The 22,482-nt window shown below is 30.6% G+C and overlaps 2 protein-coding genes across 2 annotated transcripts; both read right to left on the bottom strand.

Moving 5' to 3' along the window:
* Positions 1-1,711: 1,711 nt before the first annotated feature.
* On the bottom strand, positions 1,712-7,018 carry LOC146943003 (RING/FYVE/PHD zinc finger superfamily protein). Its single transcript, XM_085757094.1, has 10 exons — positions 6,007-7,018; positions 4,914-5,000; positions 4,684-4,815; positions 4,029-4,160; positions 3,429-3,494; positions 3,233-3,343; positions 2,596-2,685; positions 2,408-2,438; positions 2,193-2,263; positions 1,712-2,082 (listed from the first exon to the last, which is right to left on the bottom strand). The coding sequence occupies exons 1-10, from the start codon at positions 6,868-6,870 to the stop codon at positions 2,005-2,007; spliced, it is 1,662 nt and encodes a 553-aa protein (XP_085613220.1). The 5' UTR covers positions 6,871-7,018; the 3' UTR covers positions 1,712-2,004.
* Positions 7,019-9,007: 1,989 nt separating this feature from the next.
* Positions 9,008-12,245, bottom strand: LOC146943002 (uncharacterized). The gene is made up of 6 exons (XM_085757093.1): positions 11,898-12,245; positions 11,652-11,786; positions 11,478-11,553; positions 10,911-11,005; positions 9,515-9,682; positions 9,008-9,399 (listed from the first exon to the last, which is right to left on the bottom strand). Exons 1-6 carry the CDS (start codon positions 12,205-12,207, stop codon positions 9,239-9,241), a joined length of 945 nt encoding a protein of 314 aa, XP_085613219.1. The 5' UTR covers positions 12,208-12,245; the 3' UTR covers positions 9,008-9,238.
* Between the last annotated feature and the right edge of the window lie 10,237 nt (positions 12,246-22,482).

Below are 22,482 nucleotides of genomic sequence, written 5' to 3'. Positions count from 1 at the left end.
TTTGGGTTAATGTTCCTTTTCTTCTTTTTGTGTGTGTTTTATTTGGCAACAGAAAACTGAACTTTGTATTCTTTTAGGAGCGTTTATCTTTGCACGCCTTGTGCGAGATGAATAGCTCTGGGTGATTATTATATTCCATTTTGGCTTGTTAAAAAAAAAAACATTACAAAATTGTGCATGTGAAGGTTTTAAAATGGTACCGTTGAACTAAAATGTGGATGCCGTTAGCGAGTACAAAGGACAATATCTCAGCCTTCGGGGTGTACAGTATCTAATCCATAGACTCAACCCAGAAATTTCACCTTCATTTCCTAAAACATAAATCTCAAAACGTTTTTTTTAAAGGCCATAAATCTCAAAATGTTAACACTAATCTTTCCAAAACGAAATCTCACGTTATTTTCCCAAAACAATCCCACTAAAACCAAATCATGAACCAAAACCCAAAACATCAACACAGTAAGCTTCACAATTTTAGGACAACAAACATTGTCCTTTCCATGAAAGCATGAGCAAGGAAAGCAACATCAAACCAGAAATTGAAACCTAAATCCAAAAATTAAAACCTTTCACACACAGACCCATTTCTCATTTACATATCTCACTTAATCCTCCTCCTTTTTCTCGCGTTACTCAAACTTTTATCCTTGTAAGAGAAACTATTAAAAAATATTAAGCGCTTAATCAGTTGGATTCAAACATAGTTTATGATAGAACATTATAACGTAATTTGATCCATGTAGCCGATCTCACTCGGTGAGATAAGGCTTGGTGGTTATTGTTGTTATAGTACTCAAACTTTTATTCCACAACAAAGAATATCAACCTCCAAAAGCAAAAGAGATTAAGGAAAGGGAGGAAAACCAATCGAAGACGGAGAGTACAGAATAGATCGAAGATAGAGAGAAAAAAAAATAAAAATAAATCCAATTTAATGCAATATGAAAGGGGTGAATCAATCAAGAAATAGAAATCAAATCAATCCAAAATTGAAAATTTTCAATCTAAAAATCATTGTTTTGCTCGTAGAGTGATAGTTGAGTTTTTATGGTGTGGATTTTAATAATTTTCAAAGGTGATAATAGATTGAGTTGAATTAAATATGTAACTTTTTTAAAATAATTAAAAAAGACATCTAGAAAAAAATTAAATGAAAAAAAAAGGTAAAAAGCCAAGTCAGCATGTCACAGTTTTACAAAGTCATATCCAAGTCAGTGTGCCACCTCGTCAATTTTGCACAAAATCAAATAACGGGGAATCTTTTTTTAAAACAGAAATGATATTTGAACATCCATTTAGTGACAACTTTTGCAACAACTTTCTCTCTCATACTCACATTATTTTTTACTTTATCTCTCTATTGCTATGGTTTCCGTGCTAATTCCATTTTTTCCTTTGTAAAGTATGGTAGTCAAATAAGTTGTCACTAAATTGGTTGTTCAAATAACACTCCTCTTTTTAAAACAACGGTGAACCAAAACTCACTTAAATAACGGGGGGACACTATTTAACCCAATTTTAAAATATCTACATTGAATTAACACTTCTAAAAGCAAATTATACTTCTCAAAAAGCCAAATTTGGTTATTAAATAATTGCAGACCAGTTGACCTTAACATAGTAACAAGTTCAGTGATTTTCATCCTAAACATAATATATTCAAAACTTGTGACTCATCCTTCAAAAAAAAAAAAAATATTGCGACTCAAACTAGAGTGAATTTCACATAGATATACATGAAAATTCGGCATCTATTTTATACAAGAGGGCAAATGAAGATAAAAAACAGAGCTCAATGGGCAAAAATACAACATGCAGGTAAAGAATGGTCACGAAACAAGCCCAAAGATAAAATTAAACACAAGGCAATCCCACTCATTAATCATTAATGTGCAAACAAGCAGTAATAGATCTGTAAAATAATTGAATTACAAACTTGACGCACAAGACATTACAAACTTGACGCACAAGACACCTTCATCCGTATCCATGTCATCTGAACTCTCAATAAGAACTCACAAGAAATGGGTGCTGGCAAACTCCACACTCGATGGTCTCTGAACCTGAGCTAGGTACCTGAACCTGCAAATATTCCAAAACAAAGTCAAAATGGAAGATGAAGATGACATAGTGATGCATACAAAGTTACTAATACAGGATAGCAGCAGGAAAATTAAGCAAAATATTCAGACCTGCAGATGGACAGTGCAAATAGGACATGCAACTTCCTTCATCCGTCTTCCAGATCCGTCAGACTTGGAACCTACAAATAAGAACACTTAACTGAGCCACAACTATTACCCATGCAACAGATTACTTGAAATCTGTATCATTTGAAAAGATATGAATAAAAAATCTTCAGCAACATTACAACAAAGACTCCCAAAATTTACCCAAATTACATTACCTGATGTCTTCCGATTTCTTTCCAACTCCTCCTGCCAAGACATTCAGCGACAAAACAAATCAGCATTTGAAGCACGCTTACACAACAAAAGTAGGATTAACCAAGAAATTATATACACAAAGTTAAAGTGCTTCCCAAATACAAGAAAAACCAACACACGGATAGTACAACATGCCCTAAATATTCACCTGAAGTTTCCGAGCCATATCCTCATGACTCTGCAACAGAGGTTTATTTGATGACTCTTTAGCACTACTCAGCCTTTGAGTCACTTCTGCCTGTACAGTGGGATAATAAGAAACTTAGAACATGGCTTCTACAATCTTTACAACTGATATACTAAAATATTTGAAAATAAGTAACAGAAATGGGGGGAGATGGAAGATGCCCTTTGACAAAAAAAAATTCCTAACTTGCATGTCACAGTTAATAGCATAACTACCTCAGCAACTACAAAAGGCAAACACATTTCGAAAAATTATCCTCTCTTCCATTATTGCTAAAGAGATCGAGAGAAAAACAATGGGCCTCCCATGAGAGTATAACACTGGAGGAAGATTGCAAGGGATGAAGGAGAGAGGGATAACAATTTGAAGGAATGGGTGGACACCAAAGAGGATATCTGAAAATCAAGAATTGGCTTGGGTGGTTTGGTCTGAGAGAGAGGCTGGTTCTCTCACAGAATTAGCTTTTATCTTCTAATGTTGTTATTGATCATCTTGCAAGGATTTATCTTCTATTAATAAAGTTATCAATACATTTTTCTTGGTCTTCTATTCTGATTTCTGCTTCATATCAAAAACCAAAATAAAATGTCACACATACCATGCATCGGTCGCAAACTCGTACTGGCTGAGCATTCTCCTCAGCTGTTAAAGCGATTCTGCCATGTGTACATTTGTCACAGAAAATATCACCGCAGTTCCTACAGTGATGCTGGTAGAAACAGAGAATTCTGTCATTAGAAACACATCACAAAAAACTGAATACAAAGCATGAGAAAGGAAACAAGGAGATCAACCTTGCGTATAAAAGCACCAAAATCAGTACCACATGCTGTACATTTTGAGACTGCTTCATCTGGGACCTATACACAGAGGACCGGGTTAAGATTGCAATTGTGGCAAGAACTAATGAATAAGGACCCTGTTTAAACTAAATTAGGACAAGGCAATTGATCAATCAATTTTCACCAAAACTGTGGCATTTAGAAATTTTCCAAGTGTTATAGAGACGAAGACTAACGTTTGGTAAATTAGTTGAATAATATAGTGGCCCCTGATATGGACCTTATTTTAGGAGTCCAAATGTGGTCTAGTAGTTAAAACTGAGTACATCCGATTTAATAAAAACATAGTTTTGACTTTTAAGGTGTTCAAAAGTATGCCAATTACGGCTGAAAATGGGTAAAATAGAGTACTAGGCCCATAATAGAGACCAACCGTCTATAAATGTTAGTGTTACACAATCATATAGTCAACCACCAGAAGATGAGAAAATTACAAATTCAATTCCGGTTAAAATGAAAACGGTTTGAAGGAAAACATATATGCTAAAAGCCTAAAACCTTAGGATCGTTTAGTTAGGGAAAGGGGGAGAAAACTCAAGTTGCATTTGTTACCCAGTGATCTTTCTCTTCGTTGGGAGGTTTAATGATATTCATCCAATCACCAAGGCCTTTCTTTCTTTCGGCAGGCTGTTCATTTGTTTTAAGTGATTCAGCAGGCCTCCTGCTTCCACCCATTTCCTTGAACTGCATTAAAAAATGCTTAATTAAGACATATATAACAAGCAATTGTCAACATGGAAAATAGTATGAAAGAGCAATTGTTAACTGGCAGTTTTTTAATCATTGGAGGCATCGGTAGAAACTGGCAGCTTTTAAGCTTTTAAGGAATATGAATCAATGAAATAAATTAATTTTGGTGATTAATGAAATTAAAAATTTTCAGAGCTATGTGCACTTTTAATATTTTTCTCATCTATCTACTCACTAGCCCTGCTGTGACTGGCATTTTCTCGTATATAAGTACAGTAGAGGAAATATTCAGATTTTTCTTTATTTTCGTGTAGTTCCAGTCCATTCATCAATCACATTGCTACCCAAACATGTCAAGCAGCTAAAACTAATCCTTTCCCAAGGCAACCTTACAAAAATACAAAAATCTAATGTCTTTTCCAGAAATGTTTCCTAAAATGAAACTTGCTGTAGCCAATTCATCAAAAAAATATGCACTATCTATTGTCATAACAGAAGGAATAAATTCTTTGAAAACCTGTATGGTTGCAGCAGTCACAGTATCCAAAAGTGTGTTCGTAGTGTAACTATTAGATTGTAATCTGATTCGTCTTGGCTCAATGTCTACAGGGCTCTTCGACCAAAATGCAAAGGTAGATGAATCGAATCTCTGCATTATTCAATTAACAAAACGTTATATTTCAATTCAATAGGAAAATGAATCTTACAAATACGATGAATTATCAGGAAAGAAATCAAGAAGCTCACATCACATCTGGTTATGTTCTCAAGAGGATATATTCTCAATGTCCGACTGGTATTCGGATCCAGCATGCGAAGTCCATCCAAACCAACCTGAAAGAACAAACATTAATAAATTTATATATTCAGGTCAGCAGCAATACCAAAATATGCGAACGTTATTTTAAAAGAAAAAAAAATCAGAAATTGTCTGCATGTGAGTGAACATCTAAAAGCCTTTAACAAAATTCACAGAACGATTAGTGAACAAAATGAGAAACAGAGGAATAAAGGCATGACAAAACCTTTTTCTTCCTGTTACTTTGTTTACACTAATAGATTAATCCACTAGGCCAAGCATAATAATTATTGTTTTATACTACCCAATCATCCTAGACCGAAATTACTTCTATCTTGGCTCAATGTCCTAAACCAGGTAAAGTATCAAAGTAATTATACAAAAGCAGCACAGCACAACCAAGTGCTTGACTGCATTATTGCATCTGACTTGTTTGGATAAACGACTTAATTAAGCGCTTATGGCAAAAGCACTTGTATGTAAGTGTTTATGTTTATAAGGTACTTCTATAACAAAAGATAAAATAGATACAAATTGTTCCTAATATAAGCTGTAAGTTGTTTTGGAGAAGCTATAGAAATAAGCTAAAGACAGCTTATCTGTTTATGGATCAAAGGCCAGTTTGGATTGTCTTATTTTTGAGTTTATGGAAAATAGCTTATGCAAATAAATATGTTTTTATGTGTTATTCATAAGCTTTTCAAGGTAGTTTATGAAAAAACAACTTGTGGAGATACAATTTTCATTAGTGAGAACTTATGAATTAACAATAAAAGCTTATTTATTTGCATAAGCTAATTTTCATAATCTCAAGAATAAGACAATCCAAACAAGCCCCAAGTCATAAGCTGTTTCTATAACCTCTCTCAAACAATCTCGCAAGTGCCTATGTCATTAGATAAGCTAAAACAAACAATACCAAACAAGACCCTAAACTAATAAATAAATAAATAAATAACTGGCATTAATCAATTGAAAGCTAAACTAGCAAATAAAATGCAAAACTAGAACAAATGCCTGTAGTTGTTATCAGCTTCATACCTGGCAGAGAACATCCATTGTACTCTGACCACCACTCTCAGCCAAAAGCTTAACTCGAAACTTCTGCACGCCACTTTTCGCATCATCTTGTGTATCAACCTTCGGAACAGCTTTCACAATCTTACTTGCCACGGAAGATTCTTTCGGAGAAGAAAAACTAATCGGCCTCCCAAAATCATCAAAAGTTGGGGTCGAAGACGAATTCCAAGTAGAAGATTTTGAAGCCGTACCACGCGCCCCATACGGTTCCACTTTTCCTCCTTCATAAGCATACACCCCATCTCCATAACCTTCATCACCACCACCACCGGATTCATATCTTGACAAACCACCTTCGTGACGCTTACCATATAATTCAGATCCCAAATCAGAATTTCTCCGATTAAAACTTCCTCCGTATCTGTCATCAAAATAAGCACCACCACCGCCACTACCGTAATCGGATTTCACCGGATTCTCGTATGAGGTTTCGTATGATGGAATCGGAGGAACCGAATACGGAGCTGAATTGTATAAATTGGGATTAGGATTGGGATTAGGAGGTGCATAATTTTGATGTTGTTGATCGTAGGGTGGGTAATAAGGTTGTGAAGGTGGTTGATAAGGAGGGTTAGATGATTCGAAAGGAGGAGGAGGAGGAGGATTGAAATTAGGGTTGGAGGAAGGAAGATGATCGGGATTATGAGGAGGGTAAGGAGAATAGGTTGAAGAATAATCGTAATTGGGAGTAAAGGGGGGTGCAGAAGCGTAGTGATTAGGAATTGGATCGGATTGAGGGGGTGTAGGATTGGGGATTGGGTTTGGGTTTTGTTGCATGTGTGGGAATTGGTAATATGGAGCGGAGGTGTAATCACCTTGATGCATGGTTGATCGTGATGAATTAGATTGAAGAAACTGTGAAAGAGGAATGAATATTGAAGGAGAAGATGATGAAGGAAGGATGATGATCTAGAAAGAAACAGCGTAGCGGTCGTGCACAATGGGATGGGTTAGAAGAAGAAGTACTTGCTTTCAAACTAGGCCAAAACAAATCCACTTACTTTATCGTTTATTCCTCTTCTCGCCATCTTCTTCTAATAAAATTAATTAATATTCAACAAAACAAATTTCTCTATAAAATTATTTTATTTTATTTTTTTTGTATAAATTTGTATTTTGAAGGAATCTATAAAATTATTATATTGTTGATGTTTGAAAAATAATATTAAGGTTTGTTACACTTTAAAATCACAAATATTTTTAATCTTCTAAAAATATAAAGTTAGAACATGACCGCTTCAATTGTACAATTTATTTAAAATAAAAAAAATAGTCTTTTATCCAACAGTAATCATATAAAATAAATTCTACATTAATAAAAAAGACTATTGGTGAACAAATGACTATTTTTTATTTTAAAATAAATTGACAAAAGGTATAATTGATAAATCATACTCTTAAAATATCAAAATGATAGTTAAATAGTAACTTTAAATCAGCATTCAAACAATTCTTAAAATGGAAGAGAGGGAGTACTACTACTAAATAAAATCAAGAGGATAAAATTTAAACAGAAATGCTTTCTGAAATTTGAATCACTCTCATTGGTTCATACAAGATTACAATGCTAGGACTATAGTACGGTTATACTCCATCCGTTTCAAAATGAGTGTCGTTTTAGGTGTTTACACACATATTAAGAAATGCAATGATTAAAAGAAAGAGAATGGTTATTTTACCAAATTATCCTTATTAACTATTGGTTAGTTTTAAAAGTAATATTTTGGAAGTAGTGTGTAGAGTATTAATTGGAGGGTACAATTGAAAAGAAAAAGTTATTATTGCATTGGAAACTGAAAGTGACATTCATTTTGAAACAAATTTTTTTTTGCTAAAGCGACACTCGTTTTGAAACGGAGAGAGTGTTCTTTTAGAAAGTTACAAAATTGGAAAGAAAAAGTAAAACACAACAATCAAAGCTTATAAGAGCATCTCCAATGGGGGGTCCTTACTTAACAAGGACCACTCCCCGTTAAGGACCCTCCATTGGAGGAAGAAAAATTGTGTCCCCGTTAAGGAACAGGCAACTATATAAGGACTCTCTCTCTCCTGAGTAACTAACGGGTCCCACGTTTAAAAAAGTAATAAAATGTGTACTACTTGGTCCCACTTGCATAAAGAAGTAATAAAATGTGTACTACTTGGTCCCACTTGCATAAAGAAGTAATAAAATGTGTACTACTTGGTCCCACTTGTAAAAATGAGTAATAGATAAATTATTTTTGTTTAATATGTAAAGATAGTGAGACATATTTAAATACTTTTCATTGGAGTCCTTATTAGTGTATTGTCATTGGAGTCATTGAGTCCTTAATAGGTACTTTTATTAAAAAATTATAAATAAGTGATGTGTCACGTGGGGTCTATTTAAGGAGTCCTTATTAGGGAACTACCATTGTGGATGCTCTAAGGATGTGAGCTGTTTCACAACTTTCGTAGTATTCCTGAAAGTTAATTTTGCAGTAATCATCATTTGTCGTGTTTTGTCTAAAAATTCATATTCAAATTTCAGATATAATCTTAAAAAAGAAATCTATTGTATTAATTAATGTGTAAATTTCCGGGGGCTAAATACAGAGAGACGTACGTTATGGATCAAGAAATTTGTTTGTTTGTTATTTTTAAAGCATTAATCGTCATAAATGAATCATTTTGCAACAGGTTCACATTAGGAGAACCATGAAGAGGCATCGTGTCTTCTCATATCTTTCTATTTCTATTTCCTAGAAGAAGAAAATAAAATGTACTAGTATTTGATTTATCACTAGTTTTATTTCTTATCTGAATCAACACTTTCCTTGCTCCCCATGCTAAAATACTACACGATACACAAGGCAGCAAATGTCAATTTTTCCATTCCTGTAATTGTATGATATGTAGAGATATAAATGAGTTGAGCTCATTCCAGAGTGGAGATATTTTTTATTGAATATATACCTACACTTGTATGTATCCAACCATGTTGTCGAAAAAATAAAGGTTTTATTGTTGTTTATATATACCTGGATTTTACAGAACATTATGTGACCACAGATCACCAATACGTTATACAACCATGATAATGAATAATAGAACAAAACATGTTTTGCTTACAAAGACTCATCAAACTTCGTAGAAGCAAACTTATTTAATGTGGTTTTCTCATAAAGCATTTCCTTATCCATAAGTTGAAACTCGCTTAGAAATATTCTACTTATGCACTCATTCTGGAAGCCTGTCCAACTGCATTTTCCATCTCAGAAAACCAATTCCCAATCCTTGTGTGCTCTACCATATCTTGACCTGACTTGAGGTGGCGAATGGGTCTTAGAACACCAAAGACAGCAAGATCTGCTAAATTAGGTTCCAAATCACCTGCCAAAATTCACAAATATAAGCACTTAAGGGTTACAGGTCTTCGAGGTAACACACATACTTAACATTTCTAGTATCATATCTCAGTTATTATGGTCATTGAACTTGAACATACCAAGAAATTTTCGGCCCTTCAAAGCTTCAACCCACTGTTCAGCAGCTCCATACAAAGCCTCACGCTCATCAGTGATATTGTGTTTCTTCTTCAATCTCTTAGACACGAAATACATGGCAGCAGCCCCACCATACTTAGCCACTAACCTCTCATATAAACTGAAATTGCCTACACTCCATAGCATGATAGACTTCAGGATAAAGAGCAGAAATAGAAAAGGAAGGCAGCAGACAATAAGGGAAATGACAAAAAGTAATCACCCTTGTAATGGTTGATAAATATTGCTTCATAAAAGGCATAAAACTAATGTAGTTTTAGTTTTCAAACTGAGTACGAAAAGCAAGAGGCATAAAACTAAGGGTTAATTATGTTTTTGGTCCCTACAAAATTGCGACCTTGTAAGTTTAGTCCTTACTTAATTTTAATAGCATTTTTAATCCCTACAAAAAATTTCTGCACTCAATATTAGTCCTTACTCAATCCAAATTTGTTTAATTTATGCTTAAACTCTTAAGTTTTTCAACAATTTTTTACAGGCGTGTTAAGAACGTTATTAAAAGGTCCTCCGAAAAAAATATCGCAAAAATTTGATTTCTACGTCCATATTTTTGTTACTTATATCTTAAACTTTTGTTGTTTTAAAAAATTCATATTTAATTTATTTCATGTTAAAAAATTATAGATTTTAGTAAATGAACCTTTCATAGTGTTCTAAACTTGTATAAAAAGAATCGTTAAAAAATTTAAGAGTTTAAGGATAATTAAACAAAATTTATTTTAGCAGGGACTAAAATTATAAGTAAATTTTTTTCTGTAGGGATTAAAAAAGCTATTAAAATTAAGTAAGGACTAAACTTAGAAGGTCACCATTTTATAGGGACCAAAAACATATTTAACCCTAAAACTAATGTAGAGTTATTTTTCAAACTGAGGATGAAAAGCAAGAACTTGGAGTGAGGTGCACATTATTTTGTGATGCATTCAAAGAAAATACTTCTCTCTCTAAAGGTATCATTTCAAAGAAAATACCTCTCTCCCTCGACTGGTATCCTTTCAAAACATACAGCTTTAAAAACATGGCTCAGTTGAATATGGTCTACTTAAATTTGAAGTTGAACCAAGACAGCTTAATATTTGATGAATCAGGAGGTCAGCAACGTCATACATCCACAGAGACAGCTTAATATACATCCCATTGTTATAATATCAACAAATTTCCATAAAATAACTGAATGTAACAAGTTATCAGATATATTTTTTTTGGTAGAACAAGTTATCAGATCTTAAAAAAGGAATTATCTTCGCATTTGGAAAATGACAGAGGATTACGAATCAATCTCAAGCAATATTAAACTTAGAGAAAGTGAAATATACATAGAGAAAGTCAAAACCTTACCTTTAGTAGTGATATAATCGAATGATTCAAGAGCTTCTGAAACAGTTCGATATATGTTTGGCGACAAAACATGCACCAAGTGATTATCTACCCACCTATATAACAAGTCACAGCAAAATAATCATTTGATAAATCAAGGCCAAAATCATATGTACTTAATCTTGCATCCAATATAAAAAGGAAGAAAAAACAGTAGTTGCAGAAAAACCAGACTCCTAATAATCTCATAAATGCCCATGGTTTTAGATTGCAATTGCAGTTTGCAACTAACTGTATTCACTACTAAAAATTCTCTACTTGGTGACCGGAATATTTCAGTCTATGTAGTGACTGAATTTTGTAATCGATCTCTAAATCGGTCATTATATTACAGTTATTTGTAGTGATTGTACAAGTTGCATACACATTAGTTGTATTTATCCACAACTCTCTACAACATCAAACATAATTTAAAACCTTAGAAGAGCAGTGGTACAAGCACAACCGTATTTTAACTAAAAAAGATAGCTAGAGGCAATCAAACAGTTCAAATAAACAAGAAGAAAGGATTAGATTAGAAAAACCTACTCGCGCCACTTCTTTTCTTCATCTGCATTCAAGTCATAATCTGGATGTATCCTTTTGACCAACTTATCAATTATGTCTAACAAAAGGGGGACAAAAGTTCACATTTCAGAACAACATTCTATACATAATATACAATAAACCACAAATGGAAATATGAACAAGACAATTACGAACCTGAAGAATCAACCAATTGTTCACCATCAACAGTGACAATAGGCACCTTCTTGTAATGAGACCAATTAATCTCTTTCTTGTTCATCGGATTTACTTCCACCACTTTGTACTGAATACCATGATAATCTAGAAACGCTGGAGGAAAAAATGCAAAAACAATAGGAAATTCAAAGCAATACTCATCTAAATTAACATACAAGTAACGTTTAATCGTGTTAAGGATTACTAATTTGAATAAATTTTTACCTTTAACCTTGTTGCAGAAGGGACAAGCTTCGTATTGAAAAAGAACAACTTCTTTGGGATTGAAGCTATTTTGTTCTGATCCTCTAGCTTTGAGGTCTTGTTGCGCCGGAGATGTGGCAGTGGCGGCAGAACCGTAATACCTAAATCCGATGACAGAGGGAGTTGATTGGTTGGAGCGATCAACGAGATTTTGAGGGTTAGTTGAAGTCAAATATGGAGCTGCTCGAGGCGGTCGGAGGAAGGTGGAAGCCGCAGTGGAGTTGGCTCTTAAGGCTCTGGCAATGGATATTGTTCCGTTGAGTCCTCTCATTCTTGCTAGCTCAGTTAATCACCGACAACAATCGCGATGGAAATGGTTCCGGCAGGGTTTAGGGTTTTATCTTTTTTTTAACTTCTCTTATGAGGCATAAAAAAAATCGTAGAAACCACTTTTTTTTAGTTTAATTTAATTTAATTTTTTAAACTTTTACCAAAAAAAATAAAAATTTAATTTTTTAAACTAATATTAGTTTTTGTTTTTTATTACTTATTCAAAAAAAAAATATCACTATTATTTTCTAGCCACGAATTTATTTCTTTTGTGTCGATTTTATATTAGAGATTTGATAAAAATAAATGTGTTGGTTTTAATGAGGAAGTATTTTGACTTATATCTTAAAGTGTAGTCAACAAAATTTTAAATTTTAATTAAACTTCACCTGTTATCATACTCATTCTAAACACAAGTTGATGCACCCCTACGGAAAGAAAAAAAAAACATATGTTGATACATTATAGCACATGTTTATAAGAAGAGTTGTGTTATTTGAAAAACTATTTGATTGATAACTTTTGAGATAACCATAATTTTACAAAGAAAATGAGGTATTAATACAAAAATCAAAGTGATAGAAAGAGAAGATAAAAATATAATGTGGGTATGAAAAAGAAAGTTGTCAAAAAATTGTATATACAAACAAATAAAGGATCGATAAGTAACATGTTTTATAGAGACTGTAGTTGATCTTATGTGCGCAATGTATTTATAACTTATTGTTAGCTTATTTTTAGAGGAGTAATGATATTTTGACATCCATTTGATGACAACTTTGTTGACAACCTTGTTTTTCTCACTTCTTATTGGTCAAAAACAATGGAGAGAGAAAAAAGAAGAGAGAGGATAACAACATCACGTGAGTATGAGAGAGAAAGTTGTCCAAAAATTGTCAAAAAGTGGTTGTCAAAATATCATTTCTGTTTTTAGAGAGTCCACTTGATCTTTTGGATGGATGTTCAAGTAATGATGTTCACGGAAGAAAAAAAATTTAGTGATTAGGCATTGGAAATTAGTTTTTTTTTTTTTAGGAAAGGTATTGGAAATTAGTGATGGCTGTGTTGGAGAAATAACATTGATAGCATTAATTTACAAATTCCCGATGATTTGCTTATTCGCAGCTCAGGTGGTCATATTGCATCCATTGTTGGGTGCATACATCCATCTATTTTGCATAATATGCATAATGCAGCATTTTTTTAAAAGATATTGTTATTTTTACACCGGAAAATGTGATTATTGATGAGATTAATGATTATGGTTTGTCTTTGATTCATGGAAAAGAAAAGACGTATTTAAGTTGTGATTGTCCTTGCCCAAGCAACTCTATGGTTAACAGGTCGGACGATGTTCGTACACCATAATTTTTTAACACAATAAATTTCTCAGGATTTCCAAACCGTAAGATAAATTTGAAAGTTGGAGTCATTGTTATGTTGTTGAGAAATTTGGACATAATTGCAGGCCTTTGTAATGGAACTCGCCTGATAATTACAAAAATGGGAAGATATGTACTCGAAGGAAAGGTGATTTCAGGAAGCAACATTGGTGACAAGGTTTATATACCTAGACTATCATTGACACCTTTGGATACTAGAGTTCCCTTTAAATTCCAACATAGACAGTTTCCTACAGCTGTTTGTTTTGCAATGACCATTAACAAAAGTCAAGGGCGGTCACTTAAGCAAGCTGGCATATATCTTCCACAGTCAGTCATCTCGCATGATCAACTGTACGTTGCAGTTTCAAGGATTACGTCAAGAAATGGTTTAAAAAAATTGTTAGCAGATGAAAATGGTGATTGCATTGATACTACTACCAATGTCGCATACAATATAAATTTTCTAGAATGTATAAACATTGACAATGCTGTTAAAAAGATAACAAAAATGATAAGTAGACACAAAAATACAAACAAAAATACGACGCTAGGGATAGTTTTGTAATTTCCCCTCATTGAAACCAGGTTTGTAGCTTCTCCCCTCTCCGACTTTCGATCTATCTCCTCTCTCTGAAAACCCAATACCCTACCCGTCACCACACCTTCCATATCCTCTCTCCACCGTCACTTCATTCATAATCACCATCACCATCGTCTCCTTGCATCGTTTCTCTCCCTCTCGCAACTACCAGCCACCGACCACAGCAGCGTTGCCGCCATAATCTGAGTTTGTTGTTGCAATCTGAGCTGCCTCCTCTTTTGTGATCTGAATTTTCGCCTCGCCCCTCTTCTCTCCCCCGGCCTCTGTTTGAGGTACGTCGTCGGTCATCATCATGGAGATTCGTGCATCCTCACTCTCTATCCGGAATGATGACGGTGTCGGAATGGGTGAGATCTGTCATTGTTGAACACTATACGAGTTTGATACACAAGGAATTTGTTCCATAGTGTGCAGGGAAGGGGAACAAAAAGAAGGATTGCAACCACGTAAAGGGAAAGGAAGGAATATAAGAAAAAAAAATTAAAAATTGTGTATGTATGAACAATGTATAATGTGCTGCATTGTGTCAAAAATTTTGTGTCCATTTATCATTTATGAAAAGATAATATCAATGCCATCTTCGTAAAATTTTTTAGTTGTGTGTATTATGGCCCCGTTTGGATAAACAACTTATATAGATGTTTATAGCATTCGGGCTTATAACATTAGAGCTTACATCATAAGCTCTTATACTTGATAATCTATTTATGTTTGGTTATATAAATTGAAGTGTTTGGATGTGACATTACATAAGCAATCAATAGTATATATATAAAGTAAGGTTTTTTATGCCACATGTCACTTCCACATTCATTCTCAATATTTTTATTATTTTTTCTATTTTATTTAACATAAATATCTCAACAAACTTTTGATCTTATGCACTCAGTATTTTTTATCTCAACAAACTACACATCAATCAAGCAATCAATAGTATATATATAAAGTAAGGTTTTTTATGCCACATGTCACTTCCACATTCATTCTCAATATTTTTATTATTTTTTCTATTTTATTTAACATAAATATCTCAACAAACTTTTGATCTTATGCACTCAGTATTTTTTATCTCAACAAACTACACATCAATCAATCAATCAATAGTATATATATATAAAGTAAGGTTTTTTATGCCACATGTCACTTCCACATTCATTCTCAATATTTTTATTATTTTTTCTATTTTATTTAACATAAATATCTCAACAAACTTTTGATCTTATGCACTCAGTATTTTTTATCTCAACAAACTACACATCAATCAATCAATCAATAGTATATATATATAAAGTAAGGTTTTTTATGCCACATGTCACTTCCACATTCATTCTCAATATTTTTATTATTTTTTCTATTTTATTTAACATAAATATCTCAACAAACTTTTGATCTTATGCACTCAGTATTTTTTATCTCAACAAACTACACATCAATCAATCAATCAATAGTATATATATAAAGTAAGGTTTTTTATGCCACATGTCACTTCCACATTCATTCTCAATATTTTTATTATTTTTTCTATTTTATTTAACATAAATATCTCAACAAACTTTTGATCTTATGCACTCAGTATTTTTTATCTCAACAAACTACACATCAATCAATCAATCAATAGTATATATATAAAGTAAGGTTTTTTATGCCACATGTCACTTCCACATTCATTCTCAATATTTTTATTATTTTTTCTATTTTATTTAACATAAATATCTCAACAAACTTTTGATCTTATGCACTCAGTATTTTTTATCTCAACAAACTACACATCAATCAATCAATCAATAGTATATATATAAAGTAAGGTTTTTTATGCCACATGTCACTTCCACATTCATTCTCAATATTTTTATTATTTTTTCTATTTTATTTAACATAAATATCTCAACAAACTTTTGATCTTATGCACTCAGTATTTTTTATCTCAACAAACTACACATCAATCAATCAATCAATAGTATATATATAAAGTAAGGTTTTTTATGCCACATGTCACTTCCACATTCATTCTCAATATTTTTATTATTTTTTCTATTTTATTTAACATAAATATCTCAACAAACTTTTGATCTTATGCACTCAGTATTTTTTATCTCAACAAACTACACATCAATCAATCAATCAATAGTATATATATAAAGTAAGGTTTTTTATGCCACATGTCACTTCCACATTCATTCTCAATATTTTTATTATTTTTTCTATTTTATTTAACATAAATATCTCAACAAACTTTTGATCTTATGCATCAGTATTTTTTATCTCAACAAACTACACATCAATCAATCAATCAATAGTATATATATAAAGTAAGGTTTTTTATGCCACATGTCACTTCCACATTCATTCTCAATATTTTTATTATTTTTTCTATTTTATTTAACATAAATATCTCAACAAACTTTTGATCTTATGCACTCAGTATTTTTTATCTCAACAAACTACACATCAATCAATCAATCAATAGTATATATATAAAGTAAGGTTTTTTATGCCACATGTCACTTCCACATTCATTCTCAATATTTTTATTATTTTTTCTATTTTATTTAACATAAATATCTCAACAAACTTTTGATCTTATGCACTCAGTATTTTTTATCTCAACAAACTACACATCAATCAATCAATCAATAGTATATATATAAAGTAAGGTTTTTTATGCCACATGTCACTTCCACATTCATTCTCAATATTTTTATTATTTTTTCTATTTTATTTAACATAAATATCTCAACAAACTTTTGATCTTATGCACTCAGTATTTTTTATCTCAACAAACTACACATCAATCAATCAATCAATAGTATATATATAAAGTAAGGTTTTTTATGCCACATGTCACTTCCACATTCATTCTCAATATTTTTATTATTTTTTCTATTTTATTTAACATAAATATCTCAACAAACTTTTGATCTTATGCACTCAGTATTTTTTATCTCAACAAACTACACATCAATCAATCAATCAATAATATATATATAAAGTAAGGTTTTTTATGCCACATGTCACTTCCACATTCATTCTCAATATTTTTATTATTTTTTCTATTTTATTTAACATAAATATCTCAACAAACTTTTGATCTTATGCATCAGTATTTTTTATCTCAACAAACTACACATCAATTAATCAATCAATAGTATATATATAAAGTAAGGATTTTTATGGCACATGTCACTTCCACATTCATTCTCAATATTTTTATTATTTTTTCTATTTTATTTAACATAAATATCTCAACAAACTTTTGATCTTATGCACTCAGTATTTTTTATCTCAACAAACTACACATCAATCAATCAATCAATAGTATATATATAAAGTAAGGTTTTTTATGCCACATGTCACTTCCACATTCATTCTCAATATTTTTATTATTTTTTCTATTTTATTTAACATAAATATCTCAACAAACTTTTGATCTTATGCACTCAGTATTTTTTATCTCAACAAACTACACATCAATCAATCAATCAATAGTATATATATAAAGTAAGGTTTTTTATGCCACATGTCACTTCCACATTCATTCTCAATATTTTTATTATTTTTTCTATTTTATTTAACATAAATATCTCAACAAACTTTTGATCTTATGCACTCAGTATTTTTTATCTCAACAAACTACACATCAATCAATCAATCAATAGTATATATATAAAGTAAGGTTTTTTATGCCACATGTCACTTCCACATTCATTCTCAATATTTTTATTATTTTTTCTATTTTATTTAACATAAATATCTCAACAAACTTTTGATCTTATGCACCCAGTATTTTTTATCTCAACAAACTACACATCAATCAATCAATCAATCAATAATATATATATAAAGTAAGGTTTTTTATGCCACATGTCACTTCCACATTCATTCTCAATATTTTTATTATTTTTTCTATTTTATTTAACATAAATATCTCAACAAACTACACATCAATCAATCAATCAATAGTATATATATAAAGTAAGGTTTTTTATGCCACGTGTCGCTTCCACGTTTATTCTCAATATTTTTATATTTTTTCTATATTTTATTTGACATCTTATTTGACATAAAAATCTCAGCAAACTTTTGATCTTATCCACTAAATATTTTATTTAATTTTATATTTAATTCCTAATGTTTTGTGTAGTCAAAATATCTCAACAAACTACATATAATACTTTCAATATTATCCATTAAATCTTCGTTTATTTTTTTTCTTTCTTTTTTTTAGGAAAAGAAGTTTCTATTAGTTTTTTCCATTGAGGAAAAAATGGCTTCGATTTGTTTTTTTTTTAACTATAAATAAAGGAGAATTTTTTAATCACGTAAACACATATTTTGAGCAGAAACTGAAACTCAAACCTTCTTTTGATCTAAGCTTTTTCTTTCTTCAGGTTTGACAAACACCTATACTATTGTTTCGTTTACCTATACTATTGTTTCTTCAGGTTTGACAAACACCTATACTATTGTTTCTTTTACTTATGCTTGAATTTTTATTTTTATATATAATATGAGAGGGAACTAACACCTACGAATTTTGAGCAGAAACTGAAACTCAAACCTTCTTTTGATATAAGCTTTTTCTTTCTTCAGGTTTGACAAACACCTAAACTATTGTTTCTTTTACTTATGCTTAGATTTTTATTTTTATATATAATATGAGAGGTAACTAACACCTACGAGTGAGTTTACCGATTGTTTTTTTCTTTCTTTCAGGTCCTTTGAACTATTGTTGCTGACATCCATTACAAACACCTACGAGTTTCAGGTCCTTGAACTAACACCTATAATATTTTTTTTTTTCCTTTTCATTTCTACAGTAGCGTTTTAATATTATTAATCACCTATACTATTATCACCTACACTATTTTTTCAGATCCTTTTCGTTTTAATATTATTAATCAGTAGCGTTTTGATTTTAATAATAATATTTCAAGACCTGAAATATTTTTATTTAATTTTATATTTAATTCCTAATATTTTATGTAGCCAAAATGTCTCAACAAACTATATATAATACTTTCAATACTATCCATTAAATATTTCTTTTTTTTAGGAAAAGAAGTTTCAATTAGTTACTATCTCTTTTAGAACCATATTATTCAATTAGTTTTTTCATTTAAATATTTCTTTTTTTTAGGAAAAGAAGTTTCAATTAGTTACTATCTCTTTTAGCACCATATTATTCAATTAGTTTTTTTCATTGAGGAAAAAAAGGCTTCGGTTTTTTTTTAACTATAAATAAAGGAGAATTTTTTAATCACGTAATCACATATTTTGAGCAGAAACTGAAACTCAAACCTTCTTTTGATCTAAGCTTTTTCTTTCTTCAGGTTTGACAAACACCTATACTATTGTTTCTTTTACTTATGCTTAGATTTTCATTTTTATATATAATATAAAGGGAACTAACACCTACGAATGCGTTTTCTGATTTTTTTTCCAGATCCTTGAACTATTGTTGTTGGCATCCATTACAAACACCTATGAGTTTCAGGTGCTTGAACTAACACCTATACTATTGTTTCTGTTTCACGTCCTTGAACTAACACTTATACTATTTTTTTCTCTTTTCGATTCAACAGTAACGTTTTAATATTATTAATCACCTATACTATTATCACATATACTATTTTTTCAGGTCCTTTTCGTTTCAATATTATTAATCAGTAGCGTTTTGATTTTAATAATAATATTTCAGGTCCTAAAATATTATTATTTCACCAGTAGCGTTTTAATATTATTAATCACCTATTGTTCAAAAAAAATATTATTAATCACCTACACTATCATTTTATGATAACACTTATACTATTATTTCAGGTCCTTAATTCTAAATCAATCAATCAATCAATAGTATATATATATATATATATATATATATATATATATATATATATATAAAGTAAGGTTTGTTATGCCATGTGTCACTTCCACATTCATTCTCAATATTTTTATTATTTTTTCTATTTTTAAAAATCAATATTTTATTTTTTGTCAAAAAAAACCAATGTTTTATTTAACATAAATATCTCAACAAACTTTTGATCTTATGTACTCAGTATTTATTTTTATTTTTATTGAATTTCTAATATTTTATGTAGCAGAAATATCTCAAGAAACTACACATCAATCAATCAATCAATCAATCAATAGTATATATATAAAATAAGATTTTTTATGCCACATGTCACTTCCACATTCATTCTCAATATTTTTATTATTTTTTCTATTATTAAAAACTAATATTTTATTTAACATAAATATCTCAACAACATTTTGATCTTATCCACTCAATATTTTCTTTAAATTTTTTTTGAATTTCTAATATTTTATGTAGCAGAAATATCTCAATAAACTGCACATAATACTTTCAACAAAGTTTACATGTATGATCTTATTTTATGATTAAAAGACTTCAATTTGTTTATTTGTTTTTAGGAAAAGAAACTTCAATTAGTTATTACTAATCTTTTAGCACTATATCATTCGATTAGTTTTTATGTTTGAGGAAAAAAAGGTTCGATTAGTTTTTATTTTTGATAAAAAAAAGGTTCGATTAGTTATTATGTTATCTTTTAGCAGCATATTCTAATGCAAATGTTAATTATAAATAAATAAATTTTTGTTAATCACATATTTACATATTTTGAGCACAAGCTGAAACCTCAAACCTTCTTTTCATCGAACATTTTTCATTTTTCAGGTTTGCCAAACACCAATTTTATTCCCTTTCAATCGATTTTTTTCTCTCATACGCATGGGCCACGAAACAAACCCATGACCACATGTTTAAAGGGACCCAAAACTCTTACCACTTGGACTAATTCATTATTGATTTTGTTAAACATTTTATTCTTGCATTGGACATTCATCTCATCATTTATATATATTTTTAAGATATTATTATAATTGTAATTTTAATTAAATTCAATCTAATATACTTACATGTGTATTCGTGCACACAAACTTATAAAAGTTACTATTTAATATCTAACCCGGGCAACGCCGGGTCTCTAAACTAGTTATTGAAATTTTAATATGGTAATTATGAATATGGTGTACAATTTGTTACAAAAAAAAAAGACAAGTTAAGTTTGTTTTTTTTATTCAGTTTCATTTTGTTACGTAACAAAAAAATAATAAAAATCTTCCTTCAAAAAAAATAAAATAATAAACATCTTAGTTACGTGTGTTACCAATTTTGTTATGCACCGCCAAAGATAACTAACATTATAATTAAAATATATGTTTTGAAAAAGTGGATCTAGAGAGAATCGAAGGAGGTTACATAAATCCATAAGCTCCTTGTTAAGCCGGAGGGTAAACTGAAAATTTAGGCTTATTAAAATATGGCATAAGCAGCTTATAAAACTACGATAAGCTATTTTTATTTATTTACCAAAACACCTTTAAAAAGCTTATGGGAGTAGATAAGCCCACATAAACTCAAAATAAGCCAATCCAAACGGGGCCTATGTATGATATTGCATTTTAAATAAGTTTTTAATACTTATGACTCGTGCGGTAGCACAAGTAGACGATCTTGTAGTTAATAATCTATTAAAAAAATTGATATTTTGAAAATATTCATTGAGACGAATCAACATCTTATATGTTATATTTTGTCTTTATATATTAGTAAAAAAATATGATCAAAACATGTTATGTGAACAACACACATTTTTAAATTAGATCATTTTCTTCAACAAAAAAACTTTTGAAGAGAACAAAAAAAAAATAAAAACTTCCGATTATATCTTATTTACTAAAGCTTAACCCGTAAAGCTAACCCTAAACCTAATTTTTTTCCCCCCATTTTTTCATCCACTTTTCTAAACCATTGGATCTTGCGCATTTAGGCGCCATTCAATTTTAGCCATTGATCATATTATATTTATCTCTTCTATTTTCCGAAACAACTATTTCGTATTTATCTCTTCTATTTTCCGAAACAACTATTTCATATTTATCTCTAATTATAATTTTGGTCATATCCGAAATTTGTTATCAATTCACTTAAATCCGAAATTTGTTTTCCTATAGTTTTGGCCATCCGAATCCTTATTTATTAATTAACCTAACAAATTTCCCTTTCAAAAAAAAAAAAATTAACCTAACAAATTTCATTCGTATCCTCCTTTTTTTTTTTTGAAACAAATATTTTCTACACTTTTACGATTGCAATTTAACATAACAAATTCCATCTAAAAAAATGCATCGCACAAATTTTATTCTTATCCTCGCCTTTTTTTTTTATGAAGCAAATATTTTGGTTATATATACGAAGCCC

This window comes from Medicago sativa, chromosome 3 (genome assembly GCF_051527215.1).
Source record: "Medicago sativa cultivar Bolivia chromosome 3, Bolivia_mono, whole genome shotgun sequence".
NCBI lineage: Eukaryota > Viridiplantae > Streptophyta > Magnoliopsida > Fabales > Fabaceae > Medicago > Medicago sativa.
The sequence above is the reverse complement of the archived record's forward strand: the minus strand, read 5'-3'. Positions and strand labels throughout refer to the sequence as shown.